Source organism: Canis lupus, chromosome 13, assembly GCF_003254725.2.
Source record: "Canis lupus dingo isolate Sandy chromosome 13, ASM325472v2, whole genome shotgun sequence".
NCBI lineage: Eukaryota > Metazoa > Chordata > Mammalia > Carnivora > Canidae > Canis > Canis lupus.
The window spans coordinates 63,359,986-63,385,153 of record NC_064255.1 but is presented as its reverse complement, the minus strand read 5'-3'; the positions used below and the strand labels follow the sequence as shown (position 1 = coordinate 63,385,153).

Below are 25,168 nucleotides of genomic sequence, written 5' to 3'. Positions count from 1 at the left end.
TTTATCAGTGAAACTCTTTTATGCATGATATTTAATGTATTTTTCTTTCTCAGTCATGTTTTTTTCTAGTTGCCAACAAAAATAAATAAACATTAACAACATCTTGTGAAGTATCTATATTCTCCTTCAATATCTTAAGGTACACAATTATCAAAGCTGATACTGAACACAAACAAATTGATACAATTCAGTACTCTGATAAAATCCATTCTCAAATAAGTTAAACTGCATGCATTACAAGTTTATGTTCCATAGCATCTTCAATATAAACTGTATACCAAAAAGGCTCTTCAAACTTAAAAAGTGCAATTACAAAGTGCAAAAACAGCAAAGATAAAAATGCACTATCTTACATTTAGCATTATCCAGTTTGAATAACAGACATGTTTTAGATAAAATTATTTTTTGCTAAAACATTAAAAATGTACAGTGCTTTGCAAGTTGTTACTCCCCTTCTCCCATATGAATAAGAGTAGGAAAAAAACCCAGAAAATATTGGGCAGTGAGTAAACACATCTTTTTCCCTTCAAAGTCTACAGAGTGGTTATTGGAGTAAAAATGACAATGTGGATCACAGATGAGCTTTTCAAAACAAGATTACTGAATTCAACAGAAAGTAGAAACTAGTGCATCTGTTTCCAGCATAAATATTGATTTGATGCCTGAAAGCAGTGTTCTCAGTATGTTGGATATATAGGCTCTGCTACAAATATATATAGTGAGAATCTGTAAAATAAGGAAGATAGACTAAATATTAATCCAAATCTTTCTATTGTTTGTAGGAAATCTGAGCTGATGGCTACCATCTGCTATGTTTGCTCAGCATTATCCTCATTAAAACAATTATTTCTGACTTATTTTCATCCATAGAACGCAATCTAGGTCATATTTTTAAAAAAATTTTAATATACATCTATAAAGATTTTGCTTTTACAGGGGCTAGTTTTTTAAGCACCCTTAAGATTAAAAACATTGCAAACTACATACAATCAGTTATATAATATGAAATAGGATGTTTAAGATAAACCAATATAACTCCCTTTTTATAAATATAAGTGAATTGCTGTTGATTTCTCAGTAAACTGATTTTCTTTGACACAGTCAAGATCACTTAAAATAGGCAGACTTCATTTACATCTAGTAGGTGTCAATAACAATGTGAGGGACTTAAAATGTATTCTTACACAGCACATTTGACTTTAGCTATATTAAATGTGAGACAGAAATGTGCTTTTAGATCTTCCTGAATTTTTATTTTGTTTCTCTGTTTCTTGTTTTTAAGTTTTACATATTTTTGAAAGAGCAACAAATGACTAATTCTATGATTGAGCTTATGTACAGGTGTGTATTTGCATATGAATTTGTATATTTTATACATTTGTATATTTTTATGTATGTATATATTACACACACACACACACACACACACGTGTGTTTTTCCCCTATAGTAAGGGACCAGATCCAGCATTTTGGAAAATAGTCACATGAAACACCAGAGGACAAATGAAGGGATACATATGAAGGCAAGTCCTGGCACCTGGCACTTCAGAAGTCAGTCATTGTTGACTTTCTCGTTGTTGCCCTAGCACCTGCCAGAAAAAAAAGATGAAAAAAGAATAGTCCCTCCCCAGCAAGGTGTGTGATCCTGAGAGACTCTACTCAAAGGTCTAGTATTCAATGAGGCAGTCTCCCCTGAGACCAGGAGATGCTGAGAGCTGCAGCTCCTTCTGTGGTTGCCCCAAGTACCCTTAGGAACTCACTGAGACCATGGGCTCAAACACAAGAGAAACGTTTGTCTCTTCCCCCCAAAATAAACAAAAGACAGAAAACCGGGCCCTAGATTCATCTCAGTCTCCAAAAGAAGGCATGGTTAAGTCTCTAAATTTTACTTTTCAAATGAATTTGTTCATTTGGGAAAATATTATTCCACTTCCTCCTTCAAGATATCATTTTACAAATATATTTTTAAATTGTAGAAGGAGCTACTTACTGCATTGTTTTACACTAAAACTCTCTTACAGGGCAACCCTGGTGGCTTAGCAGTTTAGCACCGCCTTCAGCCCAGGGTGTGATCCTGGAGACCCAGGATCAAGTCCCACATCAGGCTCCATACAGGGAGCCTGCTTCTCCCTCTTCCTGTGTCTCTGCCTCCCTCTCTCTCTCTCTGTGTCTCTCATGAATAAATAAATAAAAAATCTTAAAAAATAAAAAATAAAAAAATAAAAATAAAACTCTCTTGCAAAGAAGATGAAATAACTGTATTTCCATCTTTGGACAATATATAGAATTACTGTCTTATGCTTTAAAATGGTGACCAGTCCATCAAATTTTGGACTACTATATAATCTTAGGATTCTTAATCAAAGTCCCTATGAAAATAAATACTCATAAAAAGAAGCCCAAATTTTGGCTCCAAGTGTGGATATCTTTTTTATTGTCTCCTAAAAAAGAAAAGAAAAGAAAAGAAAAGAAAAGAAGAAAAGAAAAGAAAAGAAAAGAAAGAAAAGAAAAGAAAAAATCTGAAAAGAAAAGAAACATCTGAAAAGAAAAGAAAAGAAAAAAGAAAAGAAAAGAAGAAAAGAAACATCACGAAGCTATATAATACCTACTATTTACATAAAAGGTGGTATAGAATGAAGTTGTCAACTCATTTAATGCAAGGAGAATCTGCAGATCGGTGACCAGTACCCACAGGAGCCATGAGTTGGAATAAGGAACTGCCCTCTCGGCGTACAGGACAGTAGACAGTAAACCTGGAGTCACAGCGGAGGATGGGGGTGGAGGGACACAGCCCTCCCTGGATTAATGTGTTCCCCGCATGTAGCTTCTCCCAATTCCCACCGCATTAGTGTTTTAATACAGAACATAATGGTGCCAAGTCATACATCGAAGTACGATACGGTGAATCCAATTATCGCTTGAGGGGTAGGAAAATCTACTTGTTGAGTTGATTTAACCATATATTTAAGCTTAACAAAAATCCGTCATTTGTGACACTTCCTGAGCGACAAACTGGATGTCACTCACTCTTAGGCATTGCATACCTGGCAACTGAGCTTTGGAGTGAAAGCGTTTAGTCCAGGAAATTATTTCTTACAAAAATATCAACTTTTTTCTATATTATTTGTTTTATATACATTATACATTAGCAAATATTCTGTCAAAAATAAAACAAAAAATAAAAAAAACTTGTCTATATTAAAAATGCACCATTGTTGACTTAACACATGATCCAACATAAATATTATTAATAAAATAGGAATATTAACATAACCAGGCATGCTGTGCATCCCTGTCTGTAGCTTGATGGCACCATTCAGACTTGTGGCAATGCTGGATCCCCTGACGTCACCCTTTTGTATTCCTGCTTTGGTTCTTTACTTTTTCGATTTCTGTACCTAGAAATATTCAGAAATGAAACTGTTAGCTCTCTAGTTAATAGTAGTAAGAACAAAGGATGCTAACAAAATAAACCAATAAATGGACTCAAAAGGTACATCAGCATAGTGTTTCCAAAGTGACGAAGGTCAACAAGTTTAGGTTGGACAAGAGAAAAAAAAAGGAGGGAGAAAGGGGTAGTGTTCTGTGGTCAAACAATTTGCAGGAGTGCAGGGAATAGTGAAAGATAGATAAAGGATTTCTCAGACACTAACATGTCATGAAAATTATACAATCCCAGGAGAGCATGTGACCAAATTTAAGCCTGGGTCTTTTGTTCTCTCTCTCTCTCTCTTCTCTTTCCATTTCCTTCCCTTCCCTTCTCTCTCTCAATCTCTCCCTCCCTCCCTCCCTCTCTCTCTCTCTCTCTCTTTCTTTCATTCTTTCTTTCTTTCTTTCTTTCTTTCTTTCTTTCTTTCTTTCTTTCTTCTATTCTTCTTTATTTCCTACTAAAAACACACCATTTGTGGGGCGCCTGGGTGGCTCAGTCAGTTAAGCTTCTGACTCTTGATTTCGTCTCTGGTCATGATCTCAGGGTCGTGAGACTGAGCCCTGCATCAGGCTTGAACGCTGGACATGGAGTCTAACACTCTGCCCTTCCCTGCCCCTCTCTCTCTCTCTCTCTCTCAAAGAAAAAAACCCGAAGCCCCAGTATTTGCATATCACACATCATTACATTCTACCCATCACACTGATATAATGTTATCACCAATAGCAATTAGAATAGCTGCTGAGTTTAGGTGGCTGACAGTGCCCCAAGGGCTATATATGCATTATTCCTTCTATTCTCATATTTACCGGTATCATCCTCATTTTACATATGATGACAGTGAAGTACGAATGGGTCACATGAGCTGGCCAACTTTTTCCAGCTAGGATTCATAAATTTGTCACCATTCTGAATCTTCATTCATTCATTTGTTCAAGCAATCCTCCTAATATTTTGTGTTCATTTTTTACCCATTCTGGAGATGAAGCACGCAGCCCTGAGGAAAGTGCATGCTTATGCTTAGTGGAGGAACACAATTTGAAAGCTTTTGTTTAGACACAGTTCTGCCACTTGCCAACTCTCTGAGCTGGGGCATGTTGATTTACCTCCTTGAGTCTCATTTCCCCCATCCTTATAAAGGAAAGGATTATAGCCAAAGACTTTTTAGGGGTATTTCAGTTTTAATAGTATTCAGTTTTGTCATCATAATTCATCAGGGAGGCACTATAATTTGATGAATGCTTAGAATCAAACACAGGCAAAATAAATTTAATCTTACAAAAGTAGCACACTCTCAGACCTTCAAAAGTAGAAGTGTATTACTTTCAGCAAACAAATAAAATGAAATCCACTCAAATCTACACTGAACAGGCACCTGGGTGGCTTAGTTGATCAAGCATTCGAGTCTTGATTTTGGCTCAGGTCATGATCTCAGGGTTGTAAGGTTGCGAGATCAAGTCCCACCTCAGGTTTTTCTCTCTCTCCTTCCCTGTGCCCCACCCCACAGGCACACTTATGCTCTCTTTCTAAAAAATAAAACAAAAAACTGTACTGAAAAATCTGTATCAGTTACAAAATGAGACGGGTTTCATGGAGACATTTCAAAGCAGCTGTTATTAACAAATTTACATTTTTCCATACCCTAGTCCTAACCCTTAAACACTGCCAGTCTGATATACTGTCAGCAATATCAACGCTCGTTGTCTTTCTTTCTCAGTTATCAGCCTATATCAGTGTAGCATTGTACATCAGGTTGGAGTGTGAATGTTCTGGGGGACTGATCTGATGATTTTTTTAAAGTATGTTCTTAACAACTGTCTGGAAACTTCTACTAGTCTGCCTTAAATTTTAAGATCCTAAACTCTAGGGTTATTAATTTACAAAGCACATCTTTTATGAAATACAAAATTTGACCTCATAAATTAAATACAATTGGTTGAGTATAGCATAGACATCATGCTTTATGGTTTCTTTAACATGTATTATAACACTCAATATCGATCCTGTCACTAATGCAGGGGAGGATCTCTATCTGTATACAACAGAGGAAGGAACTGATACTCCAAGCTGGACTGGTATAAGGTTATAAAGATAAGAAATAGCAGAGCTAACAGTAGAGTCTAATCCACACATTCTGCTGCTGAAACTTCTTTGTAAATATAGTCAGTGCAGAGTCCATCTTATCCCTTAAAATAATACTTTGTCCATAGTTTTACCCAGTTTGTAAGTCTGTATTGCATGAAAATAATTTATAGATGCAAAGTATAAAAAACACTGGCTTACCATCTGCAGAAGTAGTATAGGGAACCGGCGACTATGATAAGAAACAAGATAATGAGAATCACAGTCAAAGCCACATATTCTTTGCTCAAGGGCTGTTGGACAGTTAAATAGAAGTGCTCGCATCGGACACCAGTGTAACCCACTTCACACCTAAAGGAAAATATGAGAAAAAGATCAGTTATTCAAAAAAGAAATTACTATTATGAATTGGTTTTTCTAAGAACTAATCTCACACTGTAATGCAAGAAATCAACCAGGTTTGCCAAAAGTTGTAAAGAGGATTTCAAAGACTGACCTAAGTGCAGGGCCAGCTTTGGTAAAGAGCTCCACGTAGCTCTCAGCTAAACCGCGGTGGTAAAGGGACAGGCTAGCTCAGCTGCACGGTGGCCAGCAGTCTACAATGGTGCTTTGTAAGTTTTGTAGGTTTGAGCTGCCTTTTGTCTAAAGCAGTGCAATGAATTCATAAAACAGGGGTTGATGTAGAGATCTAGTGGAGCTGCCATTTTGACAATATGAAGGAACAATCAGAGCCCTTCCCCGTCTGCACCCCTGAAGTATCTGTATGATTTGAGAGCTACCGTTTGTTCCCTAACTTTAAAAAACTCACTTAATAATAGTGCATATAACTGCATGCTAATAGTATGTATAAACTGCCCATAGGTCAACTTCAAAAAATATTAGAGAATATAAATTTTTAAAAAACACTGGTTTTTGTTGGTTTTTGCCAAATTACCTGCAGTACGTTTGACTCATGTCCACCAGGTAGATGCATTGTCCATGCAAACAGTAGCCATTCATGTCAGAGCCACACTTTATTATTGACACTTGAGCCACACGTGGGTTGTCTTCTATCTGAACTGTGAAGGGAATGGAAAGTTGGATATATTCTGCAGCTTTCTTGAAGGCATTAATCTTAAACCTTTTCACATAATAAATGCTGAGCTACCCCAGCAAAGCAGGTCAGGTGCCAATCAGTTGAGGAGAATTTTTAGGACTAGGAAGTCCCTCTAGTTATGACATTCTCTACACCACTAAACAAACATTTGACCCCTAAGGAAAATATCCAACAGACTAAACAAACAAAATAAGACCTAGGGACCTAGGTCACAAAAGAGAACCTTGAAGGATAGAAAAGACAAGTTTAAGACACTCAAAAATTATTATCCTTAGTTACTCAGTTACCCCAAATTTGCCTGATGTTTTTTCAAATCTCAAAATAATTCTGCAGTTTCATTATTCCAAAATCAATTGCAAACTGAATCCATTAATTAATTCCAGAGAGCATTTTTTTTTTTTTAGATTTTATTTACTTATTCATGAGAGACACACAGAGAGATGAAGAAGCACAGACAGAGGGAGAAGCAGGCTCCCTGCAGGGAGCCCGATGAAGGACTGGATCCCCACACAAGGATCATGCCTCGAGCCAAAGGCAGACTCTCAACCTCTGAGACACCCAGGCGTCCCCAGAGAGCATAATTCTATAATGGGTTTTAAGCCAGGAATGCATGTTTTGGTGGGCGGTCCCAAATTTTTGAGGCTACCGTCAAAGAAACCAATTAAAGCCTCCCCAACATCTGTAACCATGAGAACTGAACTAGACAAATATTGACAGGTGCCTGGGTTAGACAATACAACAATGAAAATAGAAGCCTCATTAGAAATAGTGTTGCAACCTATATGTAAAATTCACTTTAGGATGATTTAATTACTAGAATGTGAAGGATGCTTATGAAATAATCGAACAGTAGCATCTTGATTGTAATACTCCTGCTCCAAAAAACAAACAAAAACCTTCTAGAGAGCCCAATGATGAAGGAGGACAAGAGAACAAAAATACCATTCAGAAAAAAAATTAAAAAAAAAAAAATACCATTCAGAGGGGTACACATACCCTGATTTTTTTTAAGATTTTATTTATTCATGAGACACTCAGAGACAGAGGCAGAGACACAGGCAGAGGGAGAAGCAGGCTCCACGCAGGGAGCCCGATGCAGGACTCGATCCCAGACCCCAGGGTCATGCCCAAGCCAAAGACAGCCACTCAACCACTAAGCCCCCCAGGCGTCCCACACCCCGATGTTTATAGCAGCATTATCTACAATAGGCAAACTCTGGAAACAGACCAAGTATCCACCAACCAATGAATGGATTAAAAAGTGGTATCTATATATGATGGAATATTATTCAGACATAAAAAAGTGAAATCTTGCCATTTGCAATGACATGGATGGGGCTAGAGAGTATTATGCTAAATGAAATAAGCCAGAAGAGGACAAATACCATATGATTTTGCTCATATACAGAATTTAAGAAACAAAACCAATGAGCAAAGGGAAAAAAAATAGAGAGAGAGAGAGAGAGAAAGAGACAAACCAAGACAGACTCACAACTACAGAGAACAAGCCGATGGTCACCAGAGGGGAGGTGGGTGTGAGGATGGGTGAGATAGAGGATGGGGATAGGAAGGCACTTGTGATGAGCACTTGGTGTTGTATGGAGGTGTTGAGTCACTATTTTGTACACTTGAAACTAATATTACATCGTATGTTAACTAACTGGAATTTAAATAAAAATTTTTTAGAAACCAAGTACATAGTGGAGGCATAACAAAAGAGGAAGAGATGGTGAAATCGTTGTGGGAAATACCCTGGCTCCTTGGGATAACTCTTGACTCAATACTGACACTGATCTCTCTTGAAGCACATCCGGAGTCCTTCCGGGGTCCCCAGAGAAACAGGCTGCACATAACTTCTCTTTGTATTCCTATGCCTAAGTGCGGTTTTTGATATGTATTAAGTGCTCCATAAAGGCTTTCTGAACAAATATTGTAACCAGAAAGGACATCATTTGTTCCCTTCACCAAAAAATAGCAACAAAGTATATTGATTATCTACTTTGTACAAAGTTTCAATTTCCTGTTTTGCCTGGGATCCAATCTCTAACAATGGTTTCCCAGCAAAACCAAGAGAAATAAGAATCTGATTTTCATTGTTTCCTATATCTTTAATATCCAGTCTTTCTATATAACTAGTTGCCCAGTCCCTCTCCCACCAGTTGTTCTTTTATATTATTTTTCCAGATCACTAGTTCATAAGGGTGTAAAAAAAATGATTCTAACACAGCGGCTATCCCCCTCTTTTCTCTACACTGTCACATATTCGTCTTTGGGTACATTTCCATTAAGAACCTGTGAGGCCAAGAAACGCCGGGACACCTGCACCCCGATGTCTCTAGCAGCAGTGTCCACAATAGCCAAACTGTGGAAGGAGCCTCGGTGTCCATCGAAAGATGAATGGATTAAGAAGATGTGGTCTATGTATACACTGGAATATTCCTCAGCCATTAGAAACGACAAATACCCACCATGTGCTTCAACGTGGATGGAACTGGAGGGTATTATGCTGAGTGAAATGAGTCAATCGGAGAAGGACAAACATTATATGGTCTCATTCATTTGGGGAATATAAAAATTAGTGAAAGGGAAAGGAGAGAAAATGAGTGGGAAAAATCAGAGATGGAGACAGAACACGAGAGACTCCTAACTCTGGGAAACGAACAAGGGACAGTGGAAAGGGAGGTGGGTGGGGGGTGGGGGTGACTGCGCGACGGGCACTGAGGGGGACACTTGACGGGATGAGCACTGGGTGTTATGCTATATGTCGGCAAATTGAACTCCAATAAAAACATAAAAAAACAAAAAAGAACCTGTGATCCTCTGGTGCAAGGCTGGCAAAGCGGCTTACCTAATGCCGTGCAATTATCTTCGGATTCTCCCGGCATGCAGGAAGGAATCACAGTGGTGCTGAGAACCGCGTGGAGAAGATGGAAACCTATTTATGGGGGAAAACCAAATATATAAACAGTGCCTCAAGGAAAAAAAAATTTGATCAGATTTCCATGTAACCACAGTACTATAGGGTTGTTTCAATTATTTCAAGAATTCAATCCATCAAAACAATAAAATAAACTAATTTGTGAAAACAGGCACATAATTGTCTCATACGGGGAATATAAGAAATAGTGAAAGGGATTATAGGGGAAAGGAGGGAAAATGAGTGGGAAAAATTAGAAAGGGAGACAAAACATGAGAGACTCCTAACTTTGGGGAATGAACAAGGAGTAGTGGAAGGGGAGCCTGGCAGGGGGATAGGATGTCTGGGTGAAGGGCACTTGACTGGATGAGCACTGGGTATTATACTATATCTTGGCAAATCAAACTTCAATAAAAACATATATATATATAAATATATATATATATAAAATAATTAATTAACTAATTAAATCTTTTAAAAAATAAAAAAAGGAAACAGTCACATAATTGAAAATAAATGTCCTCCCCCACCTCCCTGTCCAAGGGTGAAAACCTTGGCATAATATTCCTAGTTACAGATTTGACCTGCTCTAAATGGCAAAGATCTGATTTTGAAGTTTGCTATTGCTAAGCTTAGCAATTGAACTTGTAGAATTTTCACTATTTTGCCCCATGATGTATTCAGAGCAATGCTCCAAGGGAAGGGCTCAGTAGGGATGCCTGGGTGGCTCAGTGATTGAGCCTCTGTCCTTGGCTCAGAGCGTGATCCTGGAGTCCCAAATCAAGTCCCACATCAGGCTCCCCACAGGGAGCCTGCTTCTCCTCTGCCTATGTCTCTGTCTCTTTCTCTCTGTGTCTCTCATGAATAAATAAATAAAATCCAAAAAAAAAAAAAAGGGGGCTTCAGTAAAACTCAGGTTCCATTTACAGTGACAACTAAACGAGACTCAACCTTAAATGTGTTCCTTATTAATCTAAATGCCAAGGTTACTCTTTGCATTGTATTACACACAAAAGTAGATTTTAATGGACAAAATGTAATCTAAGTCAGAACAGATCTAAGATGGGAAGAAGGTCCATGCTACATGAGCCCCTAAGCCCCAGGACCCAGTTTCTGTCAACCCAGTAAAAGCTTGAATGAGGTGTTTTATCATGTGTTCACCACTTGAAAGATAAATATTGGAAAACAGGCTCCAGAATGACTCAAGGAATTTCTGAATTGCCTGAAAGCGTAAGAAGAATCCTTCTAATTGCATGGATGTTTCCTGACTGCTTCTGTTTCGGGGCTGGGCACTTGCACTTCACCCCTCTTTCTGGTCAGTATGAGTAACTGTTATATAAATACTAACAGTGGTGGGAGCATTAGTTGCGGTAGTTGGCAGCAGTTAACATTTCGTGAACATGCTTATCTAATGGTACTTTCGTCATTATCTCTGCTATAATACCCGAATTCTTCAGTTGGTTGTCATCTTTTTCTTATCTCCTTGAAAATTTTCATAAAATTAGAATTCTATCTGAAGGGGAAAATGTATTAAACCATTAATAACTATTGATCTTGATGTCAAAATAGAATATTAATTTCTGGGCGCCTGGGTGGCTCAGTGGTTGAGTGTCTGCCTTTGGCTCAGGTCATGACCCCGGGGTCCTGGGATCGAGTCCCACATCGGGCTCCCCAGGGAGCCTGCTTCTCCCTCTGCCTGTGTCTCTGCCTCTCTGTGTCTCTCATGAATAAGTAAATAAAAGCTTTAAAAAAAGAAGAAAAAAAAATTTTGTGAACATTGACTATATACAGGTGTGGTTCTTATCCTTTTTATCTATATTATCTCATTTAATCCAGTCAGTGACTGTTAACGCACCAGACGTGAGAGAAAACTGAGACTTAGAAAGAGTTAAACTAACTTTCGCAGGAGTGAGTAGCAATGTTGTTAATGGGCCACATTATAGAACTTGGACATGGGTGATAATACTGGAGTATAATGGCCATTATACAAACAAACCAGGGTAAATATAATTGAAGCAGGGTAATCTAATCCCATAGGAAGACAGCAGAGTATGATGGAAAGGCAATCCTGGGAGAAAGCTTGCATTATGTGATTTTGGAAAAATTAATTACCTTCTCTGGATCTCAGTTTCCTCTACCTTACAGAGTTTGGGTGTTGAATTAAATGGAAATGATATTTTTTCAAAATGCTTAACATACCAGAGACTCCCACAAATGTTCCATAAGACTCACGATCTGATTGGGCCTCTAATTTTAGCAGTGTATGCGGGTAGTTCCCTCTACTGGTCGGTAACAAGATTACAAATCTCTTTGTAATTGGGTATTTTAGTGTGACTGAATCCACAAAATAAAGGATTTTGTTTTATTTTTTCTCAATCAGAAGGGATGTGTATATGTTAAGCATATTGCATATTACTGAGGTGCTAAAAACTAAATTATACATCAGCATCATAGCTCATAATTTCATAATGTTTCAAACTTGACCCTTAGAACAGTCCTGTGAACTAGTTGTTAACCCCAACCTCAGTGCAATTAAATTGTCTTGTCCAAGACCAAGTATGTATTGACCCCAGAAAATAAGAGTCAGGAATCTATCTTTGGACAGCAAGTCTCATAATCTTTCATTGATTTGACAGTATGACTTGGAAAAGTTTAGATCTCCTCCCCACCCCATATTTCTCCTATAACATATACTGCTTCCATCGGTCTTAAAGGGAAAAAAATAATCATCTTTCTTAAATGACAAAAAGAAAAAAGGTTAAAGTTTGTATTTCATTGTCATATGAACAGAGATAGAGAAAGATGACTTTGTCTATGAAGCTTTTTATGGAGAGTAGGCTAGATTCTCATCCAAGCCAATTTTGTTCTACTTCTCAATATAATTCGGCCTTGCACTTTCTCGATCGAAGACTTAAACCCTTTGACTTACACCATCCGCCTAACACCAGCTGGGGCTCTAGATGTATGTTTTAACATCCTGACATTCCTATGCCTTCACGCTTCTCCAACTGAAGAAGGATTTGGCGAAAACATTAGAAATTCTCCTGCCAGCCCAGGCCACGGTGCAAACACACCTGTGAAGCTCATTTCTCTATCTCTTGTGGAAATCAGATACTAGCCTTTCCTGTTTGGATTTGCTGACAATGGCAACCTGCAATTATGACAGAATTCAGCTAATTGTTTTGGGCTGTTGCTTCTTCATCTTTTTTTTTTTTTTTTTTTTTTTTTAAGGTTTTTAGTGTTTGTTAGCTTTCCCACTGGTTCCACCTGGTCAAGCCACAGATGAAATATTTCTTTGTGAATTAAAGAATGTTCAGTGCAGGGTGTGCCTCCACAAAAACTGGGCTCTCCTAACCTGTGACGCTCCCTTGGACATCGTCCATGGCTTGGGGATGGTTTCTATGAGACTGGCTGCATGAATTCAACATCCGGGTCTTTTACGGATGAAACTGTAAATAATTTTAAATATTTTCCTGAAATGAAAAGCTGCAGTTCCATTGTGAATGTACATGACCAATAGAATAGCAAAATCAGTTTTAAATCTTGCATCCCTCTGCACAGCTCTATTGCTTTAAGAGTGATTCTCAAACTTCCATCAACTTCATCTCTGCCCCAGGCCCTTGCAAACTCAAGTAAAACAGTAGATGGAGCTATCAAAATATTCAGAGTCAACCCATGGAAAATTCTGATACCCACCACCTCATCACCCTTAAGAATCCCTACTCACTATTTTAAAATCATACAGGAAGGAATATATGGTAAAGGCATACACATATATTTCCTTAATCTTACAGGTTTTTTTCATGACTTCAGTGTTATTTGAACAATAATGGCCTATGATTTAATTGCAAATATTATATCTGAGATTTTGATCCTCAACCACAGGTCCCTGCTAAAAACATTATTCACTATGATATTAAGGATTTTGGATAGTGTCCATGTGTCAGAAAACAGGCCTGGCGGCAAGCTCCACATGAATAACTAAAGTATAGAGGAATTGTGTGCAAGGTGGTATGGGGGGAATGATCTATAAACTCAAAATTGGCTGTTGAAACTCTGTTTCAATAATGCAATAAAAGTCAAAATTCCTCTAGAGGCCATTATTCCTGTCAAATTTCCAAATGCGTTTGAGGAATTTGAAGCACACTTCTACATCTCTCTGCCTTCTTCACCTTTCAGAGATTGTGTTTCAATGAAATCTCCAACGTGCCAACAGGAAGTGGTACAGATGACTCACAGGATACAAATCAACCTCTACTCTGTGAGTCAGGACCAAGCCTACATCCTTACACAATATTGGGCCACTGTGCGTGGGAGAGGTTGAGGATCATCATCCGAGGGGGGTAGCTCTAAATGCCGTGGGCCCTGAGGCGCTAAGAAGTGCTTGCCCAACAGTCAGGAGAAATGCCAGATGTAGGAAATGTCCTTATTTCACAGTTTCTTTTGACCTCGCTTCCTTACGATTACATGGAGGTGCTCACTAGAAGGAGGCTGGGATTAGCTGACAAAGCCGATTCTGCAAAGTCCATTGGCACTTCTCAGGGATAAAACGACTCTTCTGAGTGACGATGAGGCAGATAAAAATGAGCCCAGAGAAAATGAGATCAGTTACAGAATGAAAGGAATGCACCCTATTTTCCTGACTTAAACTTTTAGAATATTTAGACCAGAACAGGAAACTTATAATGAATCATAATATTTGCCCAGCCCAAACAGGTAGAAAAATCCACTTTGTTCACGCTTTTGGTGTGGTAACATGCCTCCCCTGCTCATGGACTGTTAGTTTTCTACCTTCTTCCATGGCAGTCTATAATTTTAGGATTTGTCTGTAACACAGGAGGCTTGTTAGGACCTGTACACTTGCAAGGAGTCAAATGTCTTCAACATTTCCAGATGCCTTCCTATTTAAAATTAAAATCCACTATTAGAAAAGGTCTGGCTTCACCTTGGCACATCAGATCCTGAAAAGAACTCCTGTTACTGTTTCTTAATAACAGCCTACTTTTCAGAGAACTACAGAGAAAGAGGATATTAACCTTGTCTTTTTCTAGCCATTATCCTCTTCCCACAGTTTTCCAGCATTAACCTTATAAGTAAGCTTCATTAAAAAATAGATGTAAAAACCAACTATAACTATTTCAAATAAAACAAAATGGAACCAGAAGTTGTTATGTTACAAATAAGTATTTCTTTTAATTTTGAAGTTTTAAAAGTAGCCATAGGATCTTCCTTGTCAAATGGCAAGAGAAGATTTAATAGGCCATGCTTTTTAATTCATAGGCATTAAATAATACTCTTCAATTCTAGTAGTAATTCCTAAATCCATACTTCAATGTGCTCACATATTTTATTCATCGTACAAGACTGTTCTTAAAGCCATCCAATCAAGAATCAGTTAGTTAAAAAGTGAGAGTGCAGTTTAATTTACCTTAAAAATGGATTTAAGGATGCATATCTTATTCATAATGAAAGTGTTCTCTCTCTCTTTTTTAAGATTTTATTTATTTATTCATGAGAGACAAGAGAGAGAGGCAGAGACATAGGCAGAGGGAGAAGCTCCCTGCAGGGAGCCCAATGCAGGACCCCATCCCGGGACTCCAGGATCACACCCTGGGCCAAAGGCAGGCGCTAAACCGCTGAGCCACCCAGGGATCCCCGAAAGTGTTCTCATAATGCAGAAGAATGCATATCAACTCTTGTGCAAAGGGTACAATTTATATAAATCTGAGTGTTTGGAATTTGTGACAAAGAGCTCTAAATATGGGACTTGTATTCCCTAAAAGCCAAAGTTTCATCTCAAGAGTATTATTTCAAATGTTCTTTTGAAAATATTTTTTTCTTCAAGATGTTACATGAGGGAGTCTTTATACAACACTCTGTACCTTCATCCTGTTCCATCTTGCTTCTTACACCTATCCCTATTGATTCAAATCAGAAATTTAAATTATTGCATTACTATGTCAACACAAAAATCTCCTAAAGGAGCAACAGTCTAGAATGTTTGCCATTTGCCTTCGTTTCATTATGACCATATTGTGGCCTGAAGTTTTGAAAACTTAATGGTATTTGTAGAAGCATATTGACTATCATATCATCCATCCTTTATAGAAGCCTACTGCCAAAAATGAATTTGCAAAAAAATAAAAAATGGTTTTGAATAAGTGATCATCAAAGAAATGGGTATATAAAAGGTAATTTTAAAAGCCTCAAAGTTAATTACTTTTCATTCACAGAACCTGTGTAAGCAACTAGCACTTTGGAAGCGCTAAGAAATTTTATTTTGTGAACATACATCTTTTGGTTAACATGGGAAACTTGAACTTTGTGAGCAGCACATCTGCATCTGTAGTATGATAAGAGGGTAGAAAGGGCTTAGTTTTACTGCATAAAGGAGGAAGAAGGGGAGTAGCTTAGCCTAGATTTACTTCTAGTAACCACATGTCTCAAGTTATATCTGTTCAATAAATATTGAGATTTTTCTATATGCAAGAGATTGAACAAAATGCTAAAAGGAAAATTAATGCAAAAGACATAGTTTCTGTCCTCAACAGAGTTAATAGGCTAGAGTCTTATGGGTGGAGAGAAAAGGACGCAATTCATAGGTGATGCCAAGGTTTCTGAAAATACTAGGGACGGTGGTGCCATGAAAAGAGTGGAAGACATATGCAGAACAGTGGTTTTGTGGTGGCATTTGGAAATAGTGAACAGGAAGGGAAAACACAACAAGTAAAGGAATTTGAGTTTATAGTTCATATATTATCTTTTTATATTTAGGGGGCATTTGGGAATACAGTTCTTGAATAAGAGAATAAATGAGGGCAGCCCAGGTGGCTCAGCACTTCAGCGCCGCCTTCAGCCCAGGGCGTGATCCTGGAGACCCTGGATTAAGTCCCAGGTTGGGCTCCCTGCATGGAGCCTGCTTCTCCCTCTGCCTGTGTCTCTGCCTCTCTCTCTCTCTCTCTCTCTCTCTCTCTGTGTGTGTGTGTGTGTGTCTCATGAATAAACAAATAAAATCTTAAAAAAAAGAATAAATGAATTTGTGGAATCTATTTGAAAGTCAGATATGAAAATATGATCTTTAAAGGCATAGGAGCCATTCATATGTTCCAAAGGAAATAGTATGGAATGGAAAATACTAGCGCTTGGGGAAAGAAGTGATGAGGAATGGATAGAAATGGTCAAAGAAACGGGAGAAAAAAGGAAGCTCAGTGTTGTGGGATCCAAGAGAACACCGACTTTTAAAAGGAGGTGTGGGGGTGGTTAGTGACACAGTGATTGTAAGAAGTATGAGCGACTCTATCATAAATAAGATTCGGCTTTATTCAGGGCAACTGGCACTAAAATCAGTAATAAACACTGCTAACTTGATTTTTTTAAAACACTAGCATTGATTTTGTATTTGCATCCATCTTACCATTAATATCAATTTTGTTTTTCTTGGCAACTTGAGCACTTATTCAAACTGTGCATTATGAGTGGCAATTTGTGATAGCAATGGAAAATACATTAAGCTAGTGCTTCTCAACCTGGGGTACTGTCAACCAGGGACTTTTGGCCATGTCTGGAGACCTTTTCGTCACAGCTGGGTAAGCGCTACTGACACCTAACGGGCAGGGACCGAATTGCTGCTAAACACCCTGCAGAGGAATGCCCACAGCAAAGAATTCCCTAGACCATAATGTAAATAGAGCCAAGGCTGAAAAAAACCTGCTCTAGACCCCTGAGGCGTGGAGTCCACTTCTAGCTCAGGTAATACTTTGAAACCCCTGCTGCTGAGTTTCCTTATCTCTGAAAACATTGACCTAAGGAGTGGGGTAGGCTGGGGCAGGGGGGTGGCGTGAGGGGGGGAATGGAATTTCAATTAGATTACTCTAAGGATCCTTCCATTTCTAAGCCAATACTTGTCTTTGTCTTACTGACTATCCATCATCCAGTCATATCACTGCTTGTGAAATTTCTCTTCCTCTTCAACACACGCACACACACACACACACAGTACAGATATCCTTAAATTTTATTAGGTATACCATCAGTGAATCTGGATTATATTAAGTGATGGAAATAAGAAAAAAATCTTAAAATTTATCAAACAGAATTGAATTTTCAAAAACTATCGCATAGTCTCAAAATATCTTGCTTCTCAAGCACATTTTCAAAAAACAGCCTTGAAGTCTATAGCGGTGAGGACTCTGAAAAAAGGTAACATTCTAATCATCCATCCAGCAAACATGTAGAGGGCTTAAGTCTATCACAATATGGATGATCAAAGAGGAGCATGGGAGCAGCAAGGAGACATAGGGCGGACCCACACAGGCTGGCATGACGAAGGCAGGACCAAGGATGAAACTTCGCAAAGGAGGCAGAGGCCTGCTGCAGGCTGACTGTGGAGAGGTAGGACAAGGGAGGAGGCAAGTAACTGAGAAGCCTTGATACTTCTCTCCAGTCTTAAAGGATGAGTAGAGCTTTCACGAAAAGTGACATGTGAGCTCGGGTACAGTAGAGATCATGGCATACCTAACGAGGGAACCTTACACCCTGGGTTACTTGCTTCTTTTTATGTCTGTTCTCTCATTTGAAAAATGGGAATGATAATACATTTCCTAGCTTAAAGGGCTATAGTAAGGATCTAATGAAGCTTTTTCTAAGAAAGCACTTGATGATGATAGCTCTCATTTTTAAAGTGCTTTTTATTATTTTATAATAGCATCATATTTACCACATCTATCTACAATAACCTAACAACGCAGCTATGATCTTCATTTTACAGATAAGAAAACTCAAGGGATCCCTGGGTGGCGCAGCGGTTTGGCGTCTGCCTTTGGCCCGGGGCGCGATCCTGGAGACCCGGGATCGAATCCTACACTGGGCTCCCGGTGCATGGAGCCTGCTTCTCCCTCTGCCTGTGTCTCTGCCTCTCTTGCTCTCTGTGTGTGTGTGACTATCATAAATAAATAAAAATTTAAAAAAAATCTTAAAAAAAAAAAGAAAACTCAAACTCAAACTAAACTCTTCCTAAAAGTATGAAATAAAGGAGCAGGGGTGTGGAATGTGTGTTCTATTCACCATGTCTCTTGGTTCAAAACTATACAGTTTGACATTTATAAACATGGTTATATATAAATATGAGAGGGGGGCTTTTTCTCTCTTATCCTGAGAATATTTTTAGGAAACTTTGTATTTTAACTCACTTTCATGACTTAAATTTAAAATTCAGGATTTTTGACCTAAGAAATTAAGGGTTAACATTTTTTTCAGGAGTTGTCAGATCATCTTGTGTATTATAAATACTATTAGAGGAGTGCTTAGGTGGCTCCGTTGGTTAAGGGTCTGGCTCTTGGTTCTGGCTGGGGTGGTAGTCTTGGGATCCTGGGATCATGTCCTGTGACCTGCTCCATGCTCAGCATGGAGTCCACTTGGGATTCTCTCTCTCTCCCTCTGCCTCTGCCCCTGCCCTCCTCTCCTCCCCCCACCCTCACTCCCCACACTCCTCTCTCTCTCTTTCTGACGTGAATGAATAAATCTTTTTAAAAAATACTATTATAAAGAGTATCCTAGTTAAGAAATCATGACTTTAACCTAGAATGTCACCAAATCTTTACTTGCCCTGTAACTAAACACCAGTTTTGCATAAACTGCATTGCCAGAGGAGACTGAGTCTGTTGCATTATTTCACTTTTTCTTTTTCTTTTTTTTTTTTTAATTTATTTCACTTTTTCAAAGGTTCCAGAATTGCCATACTAATGGCTGTCAGGGTGCTCCTCCCTAAGGATCTCTCCTATTAAAGCTCTGGTGAGTCTTCCCGTTGTCTTCCAAAGGAATGTTCCCAATAGCAGCCATATTACTTAGACTATTTGCATAGTCCTATATTCGGAGTAAAGCCCAATGGATGGGGAAACCACACCTTAACTTAGTCTCTTTGAAGAGGATTTCTTACATGCCATTTGCATCTCTTAACTCACCATTAACCAGGAAATCTAAGATTCTTGGGCAAAAATAGACAGAAGGCATTCAAATTCAAGTTTACCAAAGCGATTGTGTGAATATTATGCTTTTTTTCCCCAAGGAAGTATATTTATTTTCTTACTGCTAACAGACATATGCTAACAGGGGCACCTGGGTAGCACAGTCGGTTGGGCACCTTAGTTTTGCCTCGGGTCGTGATCTCAGGGTCATAGGATCCAGTCTGCATGGGCTCTGGGCTCAGCAGTGAGTCTGCTTGGGATCCTCTCTTCCTCTCCTCTGCCCCTCCCCATTATGCTCTCTCTCTCTCTAAAATAAAAAAATAAAACTTAAAAAGAAAAGAAATGTGCTGTAGATTCTAACTTAGTCCCTTAGTATCCCTTATTGATACTATATTAAATTCACAATAGTATAAAAAGATACAGGGAATAAAAAGGACATAGGTACACTTCTTGATTGATTTACTTAATATACATCTAGGCAAATTCAGAAATAAGGCCTCAGTCAAATGATGTAATGACTACTTGGAAATAAGATTCATTTCCTGGGAATTGTGTTGCTGAAAAATGCTGACTGAAGGTTCAGTAAAAATCCAACATATTTTAGCACAGCTTAAGGAAACAGTCACACGCTTTCTGTGCCTGATTTTGAGTGATACCATAAAGATACGATTTTTGTACATATGCTTGTCCCCACAACAGGTTCAGAGCCTTGGGACAGCCCCCAGACTACCCTGAAACTTCTTTATTAGAATCTGTGACTTTTATTATGCTTCTGATAATCCTGAGACCCTCTGGCTCCTCATACATTGTTCCAGAACGACCATGCCATTTACTGTCTCTAAGACCTTGTGAGATATTTGACTTCACTTAGGTTTAGTCTCTTCATCACAAGGGTTAATCATATCTACCTCATATATTGATTTTAAGGAATAAATGAGATGATATATATAAAGCACTTAACACACAACAGGGTTAGCTCACAGTAGGCATTTGGTAACTGTTTACTTCTTTCCCAACTCCTGGATTTGGGCCCTGGTGCCGAACCACACATCCTAATTACCCAAACTGTTCACATGGTGAGATATGATGGATGAAGGCAGGTAGGTGGTGCCAATACTCAGGCAGTCCATAAACTCTAAGGTCAACAGAAAAGATCAGGGGTGAGCCAATGTCTCATTGAGACCTGTGCTTCTCATATTCTCAGGAAAGAATGTTTATTCTGCTCAGTTTTCTGTCATTGTACAATTACAATGTCGAAGTAGGACTAAATTGCCTTGGAGATGGCATTCGGGAACATGCTCAAAAGCCCATTTGGGTATCAATGAAAATGTTGGATTTTAGATAGAGATCCTCTCTAAACCTTTATTGCAGTACTCAAGACAAAAATCTCTCCTCTTTGTTCTGGACCAATCATTATATTAGAAATGCTATTTCAGTTCTAAAGCTGTAAATTACTTATAAATGTGTTACCTAGTTTGGGGAATCTCAACCGCTTTACTTAATATTCAGCAAGCTAAAAGTGCCAGCAAATCCAGGTGTGAACCTTCTCAGTTTAGCCTTGGTTTTCTATGGGAACTTAAGTCGTACTTTCCCATTATGTAAGGCAAGAACATCAATATCGAATATTTATGAAATTTAAAAGTAAGCAATCGATCTTATAAATGTGTAGCAATTTAAATCTGCAGGTATTGGAACGGAAGATGAAACCAAAACATTTTTTCCAGTTATAAATAAACATAAATTCCACACACACACACACACACACACACACAAAAGGTAACAAAATATTTGCCGAAATCTGAAATAAATACCTTCTTTGTAAAGCCGGACATTTGGGAAAAGTAGTTCTAGGTAACCTTTTATTTGGCATGGGGAGGCAATTTCAGAAATGCCGGGTGGCCTTGTCATTTTTACATGTGCTCTGGAATAAAACTATTGGACTTGCATCCCTGATTAGAGTACAGAGATATGAAAGAGAACTTCAAACAGGAACTTTTCTAGTCGCGGGAAATATCTAAACAAACTGGGAAAACAGAAACTGACCTAGCTCATTTGGAAATGGGCTTGGTGGCTGATGAAATAGGTGAACTGTAATTAAGCTACGCAATAGAGGAGTTAAACACTTTCATGACAACAAAAACACACACAACACACTCTCTAAGTGGGCAGTAACCAGGTGGGAAGTAACCAGGTTATTCATAGGCTCTTTGCTGTCTCTAATTAGAATATTCAATGAGTGGCCCAGAACAGACACTGTCATTGTTCAGGTGGAACCGGACAATTGGGGGGAAAAAAAGCACGGAGCCATTCTGACCTCTAGGTTAATTCCTAACTCTAGGAAGACTCGCTTTTCCAATTGTGTTCTTTTCACAGAGCCTTCAAAACAAAGATAGCAAAGCCACTTTATTTACTGAGAATGTTCTAGCAAGTCATGCCTAGCACAGTGTTGGCGGAAGCCACAGATCCAGTATCTACTACTGTCCCTAAACTTGTACGAGTAAGTTCCAACTATGCATAGTATGCATGTCATTAGGTCTCCAAGCCCTGAGATAAGGCGTGTCGAAATAATAATTTAACTGTCACATCCTGCATAGGTCGAGTTAATTTGTTAGGGGAATTTGCCCCATTGCAACCCCAGAAGGAATGTGAGACTGGCAACTCTTACTTCCTTGTTAAAATTTTCCTATACACCTGCGAACTCCTCTTGAAACGTGAGCAATTAGAAACGATCTTTCTCTCAAACCAGAAAGCTCACCAAGGATTTTTGTCTTTCCCCCAGTCCGCGAGAGCTGAATCATCTCAAAACAGAAAGACAAAGACGGGCATTAAAAGTTCCAGACTAGGGATCCCTGGGTGGCGCAGCGGTTTGGCGCCTGCCTTCGGCCCAGGGCGCGATCCTGGAGACCCGGGATCGGATCCCACGTCGGGCTCCCGGTGCGTGGAGCCTGCTTCTCCCTCTGCCTGTGTCTCTGCCTCTCTCTATCATAAATAAATAAAAATCAAAAAAAAAAAAAAGTTCCAGACTACCGGGTGCAGCAGGAGGGCTTTCGGGGGGGAAACGCGAGGCCTCCAGGCGCAGGGCAGGTGCGCAGGTGCGTTTGCTTCGGCGCCTCCCGGAGCTCCCGCAAAGCTGCCCCGAGTGCGCCCCGGAAACTAACTGCGCTGGATGGAGGACACCGCGGTCGAGGCATTTGGGAGGAAAAGCATTTCTTCCCAAAAGGTCTAGTCTCCAGCCCCGAGCCCAGCCCTACAGGACAGGACAGAGCTTGGGATGCCGGCGGTGCTGCCCTGGTCTTTGGACTCCCAGACCTGGCAGCCTCCAAAGAAAGAAGCCAAGGCTTTCACCTTTTCATTTCGCCTGTTCGGAGCTGCGTGGACCCGTGCCGGACACCTACGGCAGCGAAGGACTCGGGTGCGACGGATGCGCCCCGCCCGGCTGCACCCCCCGCCCCAGGCCGCGCGGGCCCTTACCCAGGCACAGCAGCAGGCGGCGCGGCTCCATCCTCCTCGCGGGGCTGCGGGGAGCGCGGCGGGAGGCGGGGACCAGGCGACGCCCCGGCCCTGGACACCCGGTCCGCCTGCGACTGGGCTGCGCGGCGGGGCGCGGCGGCCTTTATAGCGCCGGGGAGGGGCCTGGGGACTCGCTGGCGGGGCGAGGTGCGGGGAGCCCCGAGTTTCACAACGGGCCGGGGCGTGGCGGGGCCGCCCGAGGGTCATCCTCCCTTGGAACGCCCGGAGCGCTCGGGGACGGAAAGCGGCCTCCTGGCGAGCCGCGGAGCGCTCCCGGACTTCTCCATCCCGTCTCGGATCCGGGTGGGGGGGGGGGGGGGGGCGCGGACCAGGTGCATCGGTTCTCCCGCCGGGGGCACCTGCGCTGCAGGGGGTGGTGCAGCCGCTGCGGGCGACGGGCCCAACCCGAAGCGGGGCGGCCCGGGCGGCGTCCCAGGAGGTGCTCGCGGGGGCCTGGGCCGGGAGCCCCTGCGCCCCCCGCCCCGCGGCCCCATCGGGGCTGCTCTGCGCCGCGGGCTCCCCGCCGTTTGCCGCCCGCCCGCCTGCCGCGCCCGACCTTGCGCCCCGGATCCTGCGCTCGGCCTCGCGCACCCGCTCCGGGACCTTCCCGGGACGCCCGTGGCTCCTCCGACAAAGTCCGCCTCGGCGCGGGCCCAACCAGGCCGCCCCACGCCCGCCCCCATCCACGGCAGGCGCTGGGCCCCGCCGGCGCTGGAAGCCCTTTGCCCTCGCTGCCCCCGGCTCCCTCCTGCGCTGCTGGGGTCCCGGCTGCCTTTCACTGCAGCTTCTCGAATCCTCCCGGTTTTCCTGTTAGGCGGGAAGGGCCCGGATTCCCTGAGCCCGCAGGGATCCCCCTTCACTCGGACCTTTCACGGCTCCTGTTGTCTCTGCCCCTCAGGCTCACAGAATCCTAGATCTAGTACTTTACGCAGGATGAAAGGACTTTGTATTGGTTTCTTTTCTTTCCTTTTTTTCTTGTTTGTGAGCCTTAATGTTCAGATCCGTGTGAATACATGAATCGTCTTTGCTTCGTCTTGCATTATTCCCCCGTAGGGTGCAAGAAGTGAGCCAGTTTAGAAGTAATGAAAACATATTCGAATGGAAAGTGGCCTCTGCTGGATGATGGTGGTTCCTTTCCTTTCTACCTTTTTATTGTTTTCTTCTTATTCTTTTTTTTTTCTTTTTCAATCTTGCCCTTTTTGTTCCTCCTCCCAAGGGGTGCCTGGTAATGTCTACAACTCTCATGTTGGAAACATACTTTACCCTTCCCTCAGTGGGGAAGATCATGGGTTTTGCATTTAGACTGTCTGCAAGTAAATCCCTTGACGTCTTCTTTCATCTCCCTCAGTTTCCTCATATGTAAAATAAGGATAATAATAGTACCTCATAGGAAGATAATGAAAGTGCTTACCACAGTACCCAGCACAGAGTTTGCATGCATTAAAAATATTTATTATTGTACATAAACACTGACGCAGAGAATGATGGTACTTGATCGGTATTCATGAGTTAAATGAATTCATGAATGGGACCTTAGAGAGAGGATTTTGAGTTACTAAGTCTAGCTTCTGAACCTACCAAGAAAACAAGTAGTAAGTGACTTCTCATTTAACTGCTATTTTATAAGAGAACTAGCAGAACCAAGAAAGATGATCCCAGCAATGGGGTTAGTTTTATGGAGCATTGATAGGGATCACAAGTTTGATAAATTTGAATTTGGAAAGGGGACCACTGGCAACATAATGCCTTTTGTTTTACAGATTGCATTAGGAAAAGAAATAACACAAGTGTCTGGAAAACTGGAACAGGATTCCTAAGAATGGGGTGTCAACTGGAAATGTTTCCTTATTCCGCACAGGGATGCTGTCAGATACTTGCAAGGAGTGACAGGAAGAAAAATTTTATTAGTTCTGATTAATATCCTGTTTAATCAAATATACCTTGTGCTCTGTGCTCGAAAGAAGGAGAGGAGGGTGGGAACGCACTGGAGAGAATGGGGTCAGGCTGCAACAGTCAACTCCATGGTATTGATATGTGGGGAGGAATTTTTTGACTTTGTAGTGATGCCTTGCAAGCATGAGATATCATCATGAAAAAATCCTTGTGCTTATCCTAAAATTTTCCATGGTAGTGTGCTCTTCTATGTGCTGATTTCACATGGTGTGAAGAAATCT

General features: G+C 40.7%; 1 protein-coding gene across 1 annotated transcript; it reads right to left on the bottom strand.

Moving 5' to 3' along the window:
* Positions 1 to 23,109, bottom strand: EREG (epiregulin). The gene is made up of 5 exons (XM_025435836.3): positions 22,956 to 23,109; positions 9,454 to 9,540; positions 6,444 to 6,567; positions 5,711 to 5,860; positions 1 to 3,398 (listed from the first exon to the last, which is right to left on the bottom strand). The coding sequence occupies exons 1-5, from the start codon at positions 22,984 to 22,986 to the stop codon at positions 3,317 to 3,319; spliced, it is 474 nt and encodes a 157-aa protein (XP_025291621.1). The 5' UTR covers positions 22,987 to 23,109; the 3' UTR covers positions 1 to 3,316.
* Positions 23,110 to 25,168: the final 2,059 nt, after the last annotated feature.

Bases quoted from the DNA above. Each gene is read 5' to 3' on its own strand.
- EREG (XM_025435836.3), bottom strand. From the start codon at position 22,986: ATGGAGCCGCGCCGCCTGCTGCTGTGCCTGG. The intron at 9,541-22,955 runs GTAAGGGCCCGC...CCCCATAAATAG, and splicing joins CCGCCTGCTGCTGTGCCTGG to GTTTCCATCTTCTCCACGCG. The intron at 3,399-5,710 runs GTAAGCCAGTGT...GAATATTTCTAG, and splicing joins CTATACTACTTCTGCAGATG to GTACAGAAATCGAAAAAGTA.